The sequence below is a fragment of the Lipotes vexillifer genome, unplaced genomic scaffold (genome assembly GCF_000442215.2).
Source record: "Lipotes vexillifer unplaced genomic scaffold, Lipotes_vexillifer_v1.1 scaffold410, whole genome shotgun sequence".
In the NCBI taxonomy this organism is placed as follows: domain Eukaryota; kingdom Metazoa; phylum Chordata; class Mammalia; order Artiodactyla; family Lipotidae; genus Lipotes; species Lipotes vexillifer.
The window spans coordinates 1,228,943-1,236,187 of record NW_006794028.1 but is presented as its reverse complement, the minus strand read 5'-3'; the positions used below and the strand labels follow the sequence as shown (position 1 = coordinate 1,236,187).

Sequence of the window (7,245 nt, the reverse complement as noted above, 5' to 3'; positions counted from 1 at the left end):
GGAAGAGCTCAACAGAATGAGTCTTTTTTTTTCTTTAACTTATATCAAATCATGTATGTGGTACTGTATAAGCTTGGGTGCAGGTTATTGTACCAAAAGTGCAAATAGCTTTTCTTTTAATAGGAACAAACTTTTCCATGACATGTGTTGTTTTTCTTCTAAGACAAATCGCCTTCTTTTCGTAGTGCAAACTTAACTTTGCAGTTCACACACACTCTGGTTCCCATTCATCAGCTGGACAGACTTGACAGAATGAAAGGGACACATACAATAGAAATACTTTTAGCCTTCTGGCTACATTCACAAACGTAAATAACCATTTCTGTATTTGCTTGATGCAAACATTCTGGCTTTTACTATTATTGATGTAAATGGAATGTGGTTCAGGATATAGAAGAAGTTGGAAAATCAGATTTGATTTAATTTTTCTTGAGTTTTTGACTACTTGCTTCTGAACGGCATGTGGGATCTTCCCGGACCGGGGCACGAACCCGTGTCCCCTGCATCGGCAGGTGGACTCTCAACCACTGCGCCACCAAGGAAGCCCTAACACAGTAATTTTAATGGTTTCTTTAAATCTGGTTACGATTGATTACTATAACTCAATTCTCAACAACTGTAATAGACTTCTGTGAGTGAAACTTTAAAGTATGTAGACAGTAAGACTTTCCTGGACCAATACTGTCTTTCTTGAACCTGTGTGTGGCTTAGAAAGCTGCAGTGCTCAAAAATTAATATTATTATGACATAGATTAGATTGAACCTCGCATGTAGTTGGTTGGTACAGAAATCACCTAATATTAAAACGTAGTCATTTCCAATGAAAATCAAGCCAGCACTAGGTGTGGTTTTGAATAACTGTTGCCTGAAATGGCAGCGTTCTGTATTTCCAGAAGCTGCCACAGCTAAAAGGTTATGGAGCTTCCATTTAACATTTCAGAACAGAGCTGTGCCTGTCTAATTCGTGGTAATATTTCACAGAACATCAAAGGAGGAAAAGAGCTAAATCCAATAACTGCAGGAAGCCCTTGTGCGTTTGCCTCGGTGACCTGCGTGCCTGGTTGTAGCATCCCTAGGCTGAGGCTTTGCGCGCACCTGCTGCTCAGAGATGCTCCCACGGTGGTACGGGACCCCGCCTAAGGTAGTCAGATGAGTTTCACGCTGTCAGCTTTCTGACATCTGTTTTCCCTTCCCTCCTCCTGTCTCAACCCCTAGTTTTCGTTCTATGGGAACCTGTCCCCACGCCGCTCGCTGTACCGCACCCTCTCGGATGAGAGCATTTGCAGCCACCGGAGGGGGTCTTCCTTCGGCAGCTCCCGAAGTTCCATCCTTGACCAGGCCCTGCCCAGTGACATCCTGTTCAGCACCACCCCGCCCTACCACAGCACCCTGCCACCCCGGACCCAGCCGGCGCCCAGCATGGGAAGCCTGCGGAGTAAGTGCCCGGGGTGGCCCGAGCTGTCCTCGTGTGCTCTCTGGGGTGGGTCTCCTACGGGGGTTGGAGGGACTTGTTTATTCTTTAAACTATATATCATTTGGTGGCGTGTTTTCTCTTTTAGCGAGTTTTGAAGGTGGTAAAAGCCCCAAAGTGGACATTTTTTAAAAGTTGAACACTACTACCAATTTTTCAGAAAATTGAAAAACCCGTATTAAACGTTTTTAGCAAGTAAAATAGTGACCTTTATACTCAGCTCAGCTATTACATCCATAAAGAAAAAAGTGTCTAAACTGATAAAGAGAAAAGGGTGCCATGGTGGTAGATTTTCCGGTGGGCAGCATGCGGGGAGGAAGGTTGGTTTTCTTGTGTCCTGTGTCTTTTTCTTCTTGATCTTCCAGATCTGGTGAAGGCGAAGGTGGCAGGTGGGCCTCGGGACACCTGGGTCCCAGCCCTGGCACTTCCCACATGGTACCATGTCCCATCACTTAGATTCTGTGTCTAGTTCACTCCAATTTATTGGACACAGGTTGACTAGATAATTTCCAGATGATTTTCCTTCAAATCCTAAAATCTTTCCTTTCTACATAGTGTTAGTTTCCTATTAACGTGTCAGTGTTGAAGGGTGATTTTTTTTTAACATTAGTTAGCTTTATTTCCTTTTTTCATAGTTAATTTCTATTGTATAGGAAGAATGAGGATTAAATCAGAAATATATTCCTTGTCAGGGTTTTTTAAATTTCATCGTAGAAAGCATTATCTTTAGAACCAATTTGAACTTCATAATGCACATATAAGTCCCAGGCTAAATGAAATAAAAGTTCTAATAATCTTTCTAATGTTTAACATAATTGGAAATGAACCTTGTCTCATAAAATTCTTAATCTATTTCTCTCTCTCTTTTTTTTTTTTTTTTTTTTTTTTGCGGTATACGCGGGCCTCTCACTGTTGTGGCCTCTCCCGTTGCGGAGCACAGGCTCCGGACGCGCAGTCTCAGTGGCCATGGCTCACGGGCCTAGCTGCTCCACGGCATGTGGGATCTTCCCGGACCGGGGCACGAACCCGTGTCCCCTGCATCGGCAGGCAGACTCTCAACCACTGTGCCACCAGGGAAGCCCATCTATTTCTTTGAGTAACATAATATCCTGCCTGTTATGAAAAGTCCATTTGCCTAAATTGGAGAAATACTCCCTCTTGATAAAGGTATGAAGGTCAGACAGACATATTCTAATACCCTAATATTTCTCCAAATGTTTGTCCTTTTTTGTAAATAGGTAACTTTAATGGCCTCTTAAATCTTACATAAAACCAGTAAAACTCTATTTTCTGGCAGATGTCATACCTTCCACTTTAAAAATGCTTGAGGTATGATTGTGAAATCTACAGTATAGATGTTACTGTAGTTCTTACATTCTGCCTTTCATTTGCTTCCATGTAGAAGACGCACAGTTGACCCTTGAACAACAGGGATTTGAACTGTGCAGATCGACTTACACACAGATTTTTTTCCATGTGAATATCACAGTACTACATGCTCCATGGTTGGTTGGATCAGGGGATGTGGCACCTCAGATTCGGGGACCAACTGTAAAGTACACGCAGATTTTCCACTGTGTGGGTGGTCCACGCCCCTAACAGCCACGTTGCTTAAGGGTAAACTCTATCCTTTTTTTAGCTTCACTTTTTTTTTTTCTTAATAAACATCATTTACTTAGAGCAGTCTTAGGTTCACAGCAAAAGTGAGCAGAAGGTATGCAGACTTCCCGGGTACACACCCATTGCCCCTGCAGGTGCTCAGTCTGCCCCCGACCACAGGGAACATTTGTTAGAGGACACTGACACATCTTCATCACCCAAAGTGCATAGTTTGCTTTGGGGTTCACCCCCGCCGGCGTTGTACATTCTATGCGTTTGGACAAATGCATGATGACGTACCTACCATTGTAGTATTTTACAGAGTATTTTCATCTCCCTAAAGAGCCTCTGTGCCCCACCTGTTCATCCCTCTCTGCCCCTCACCCCTGGTAAATCAATGGTTCTTTTTTTACTGTCTCCATAGTTTTGTCCTTTCCGGGTGTCATATAGTTGGAGTCATACAGGGTGTAGCCTTTCCAGAAATACATTTAATTTTCCTCCACGGCTTGATAGCTCACTTCTTTTTAGTGCTGACTGCTGTTCCATTGCCTGGGTATGCCGATTTATCCTTTTTAAAATATTTATTTATTTATTTATTTTTGGCTGCGTCGGGTCTTTGTTGCTGCGCGCGGGCTTTCTCTAGTTGTGGCGAGTGGGGGCTCCTCTTCATTGCGGTGCGCGGGCTTCTCATTTCAGTGGCTTCTCTTGTTGCGGAGCACGGGCTCTAGGTGCTCGGGCTTCAGTAGCTGTGGAACGCAAGCTCAGTAGTTGAGGCTTGCGGGCTCTAGAGCGCAGGCTCAGTAGTTTTGGCACCCGGGCTTAGTTGCTCCGTGGCGCGTGGGATCTTCCCGGACCAGGGCTCGAACCCATGTCCCCTGCATCGGCGGGCAGATTCTTAACCACTGCGCCTCCAGGGACGTCCCTGTATCCTTTCTTAGTATGTTCAGAGGTACAATGGAAACAGGCAGGATACACTCTCCACCATCCAGGTTAAAAACTGCCTGACTTGCCTTCATTGTCTCTTCTTCTGGGAAAAGCAGGAAGAGTGGCCCTTGCTGTTTGCGCTTCTCAGATGAAACCTTCTTATTTGGCCCCGTGACTCCTCTGATTTCTAAATTTCACAACCTACTCAGAAAATAAAATTCTCTAGGTTTGGTGGATCAAATGACAAAATATAAATAAGGGAGCTGGGAGTGATTTGAATTCATGTGTCTCCCCCAGGACACTTCTGATTCTCTCCTCCCTCCCCACCAAGAGGTTGAACTGCAGGGATCTGGTTGTCCCTGGGAGGATGCTCGCCCCTGGGACCCCTGACGCCCACACTCACCTGTGTGGTTATTATTCCTGTATCTGCTCAAGGCAGATTTCAGTCATCTTTTGCTTTCTGTGGTTTCTGGTCACTCAGCAGAGCCCCTGTGAGCAGATCTCGCTCGGAGAGTAGTTGCAACAGTCTGACCCTGGAACAAGCCAGAGAGTTGACAAGTGGGAGCTTGTGGCCAGCAGATGCCTGTGAGCGAGAAATGAGGACTATTTGGGGTCACCCAGGTGTTTCTCTTAGTTTCTCAGAGACTTAGCTTCACGAGAAAACTTGCAGTGGAAGTTAGGTTAGTTCTGCCAGAGCGTGTAGCCCTGGATGATTCATTAGCTACAGAGGTTGAGCAAGGATATGCAGAGGCACATGTATTCTCCTAAAGTTTCCCAGGAAGCATCTGACCTTTCACTCATAGAGACTCATTTGGATCTGGTTCCTGATCTGGAGCAAGGACAGCACAGGGAAGGGTTGGCAAGTCCATCTTTTCACAACGAGCCTCAGGAGACCTCATCGCCGCACCTTTTCTCCATGTAATTATCAGTCACAGGCTGCTCGTTCAGACAGTTTTAGCTTTTCCAAGTCTCAAACTTGGGCCCATCTCAGAATCTCTCTTCTCCTGAGACCAGGATCTTAATCCAGCCTTGGAAGACAGATGACACTTAACAAACACATTTTGGATGTGACTTATGTCATGATTCATATATATTTCCTGGGGGCGGTTTGCGGATCCCTGAATGTGCTGTATCATTATGTCTTCAACTTGGAGGTATAAAAATATGACCAGCTCGAACAATTGAAACAATTCTGAGATCTTTCTGCACTGCATTTAGGGCCTTTGTTTCCATAATTGGTGGATTTCAGAGTAAAATTTCTTTTGGGGCCCAGGTAGAAAAGAAGAATAGGGAGTGGCCATTTTGACACACAGTTCACAGGCCCGAAAACCAGTGACACTGAAAAGCGCTCATAGTAACCTTGTCTGCTTGACCATGTGGTTACCTGGCTTTGTTCAGCGCAGTCCCAAGCATTCGCAGGTTTAAAGCACGTTTAAAGAGAATTACTGATTTTTTACGAAATGGAGTTTTATGAAACTCTCCAAGGAATGGTAGAAATCTTCCTATGTGGGTAGACTTTTAGAACAAGAGTTGTTAAATTTTGAAAAATAAAAACAGGGTATTAGGACTTCCCTGGTGGCGCAGTGGTTAAGAATCCGCCTGCCAGTGCAGGGGACATGGGTTCGAGCCCTGATCCGGGAGGATCCCGCATGCTGTGGAACAACTAAGCCCGTGAGCCACAACTACTGAGCCCACGTGCCACAACTACTGAAGCCCACGCGCCTAGAGCCCGTGCTCCGCAACAAGAGAAACCACCGCAGTGAGAAGCCCGAGCACCGCAATGAAGAGTAGCCCCCGCTCGCCGCAACTAGAGAAAGCCCGCACGCAGCGACAAAAACCCAGTGCAGCCCAAAAATAAATAATAAAATTAAATTAATTAATTAAAAAAACCCAACAAGGTATTAGGTTCTATATGTTCCCAAATCCTATAGTTGTGACCTAGGCCCCTTGCAAAGGATGCTCCTTGAAGTTTAAAAGCGAGTTTTAGCAGAAATAAAAGAAATTAGTGTTTTCCTTATAATTTGGTACCCACTCAAGATGCCACAGACCCCAGGTGCAGACTTAGTGGTGTGTGGCCAGCGGAAGAGTTGCCCTTGCTTCCGCTGGCATCGCAGACAGCATCCGTGGCCATCAGAGGAAGAGTATTCTCCGACTCTGTGTGGTGCTTCTTTCTCTTTTTTTCAAATGTTCTCAGTCTCCACTGTAATAAACATCCCTTGGTTACTGGAGAATAATTGTGAAACCACAGCTCTCTGACCACCAGGAAATGCTAACAGGAAGGCTCCTCCGCATTTATAACAACAGCGAGAAAGTCAGACTCAGTAAAGCTGGACCCCGCGATTTCAGGGTCGGGATAAACAAACAGGAAGCCCCAAGATCGATGTCCAGGCCAGAGAGCAGAGGCCCCAGCAGCGGTGCCTGGACATCGGCTGCCCTTCAGAAGCCACGAGTCGCTTTCTTTCCTGGGTTGGCCGGAGGAGCAGCGTGGGCTCTGGAACAGCAGTGGCTCGAGAGGACTGGCCTTGAAATAACAGGCTCTGGTGCCTAAGTCGCGCCTTTTCCTCCCCATCTGGAAAGCTCAGGGAACAGCCCAGTTACAGCTGCTGTGGTCACGCCAAGCGCAGGGGCTGGTTCCTGTACGTACTTTCCTAGACCCCAGAGCAGCACCAGCAGGACTCACCTGCTCCTGTCGGCCCCTCAAGGGCAGAACCTGTGCCTGTGGTCATCCCATCCCCAGGTACCAATACGGTACCTGGTGGGACCCAGAATACAGCAGGTGCAGGGTAAACGTCACCTGGGTGATACCTAATGTCAGTCATAAGTATTATAAAGAATTTTTGGTGGTTTGGAGTCTTGGACCCAAAAAAAAAAAAAGCTAATTTTTTTCCGATGATATGATTTTCCAAGCATTGCAAAACTTTTAGGTGCTTTTTTTTAAAAATAACTTATTTTTTAATTTTTTTTTTTTTTTTTACAGTAGGTCCTTGTTGATTCTTTATTTTAAATATAGCAGTGTGTAGGGTGCTTTTCATTTTGATAATTCAGAGAAAAACTTAGGGGAATTCCCTGATGGTCCAGTGGTTAGGACTCTGCTCTCTCACTGCCGAGGGCCCAGGTTCCATCTCTGGTCAGGGAACTAAGATCCCGCAAGCTGCACGGTGCAGCCAAGAAAACAATACAGAGAGGAACTTAGGCGGCTCCTACTTCATTTAAGGTGACACTCCTTGGGGCTTCCCTGGTGAGTGGTTGAG

The 7,245-nt window shown here is 45.6% G+C and overlaps 1 protein-coding gene and 1 non-coding gene across 2 annotated transcripts in view; both read left to right on the top strand.

The window, feature by feature from the left end:
* Window positions 1-7,245, top strand: part of SIPA1L2 (signal induced proliferation associated 1 like 2) — a 110,961-nt gene that overhangs the window by 83,550 nt on the left and 20,166 nt on the right. Inside the window, exon 16 of the mRNA XM_007466991.1 lies at window positions 1,216-1,435. Coding sequence (XP_007467053.1) covers window positions 1,216-1,435 — 220 coding nt within the window. The remainder of the gene's footprint in view (window positions 1-1,215; window positions 1,436-7,245) is intronic.
* TRNAE-CUC (transfer RNA glutamic acid (anticodon CUC)) lies at window positions 7,058-7,130 on the top strand. Its single transcript has one exon. It is a non-coding gene; the product is annotated as a tRNA-Glu (tRNA).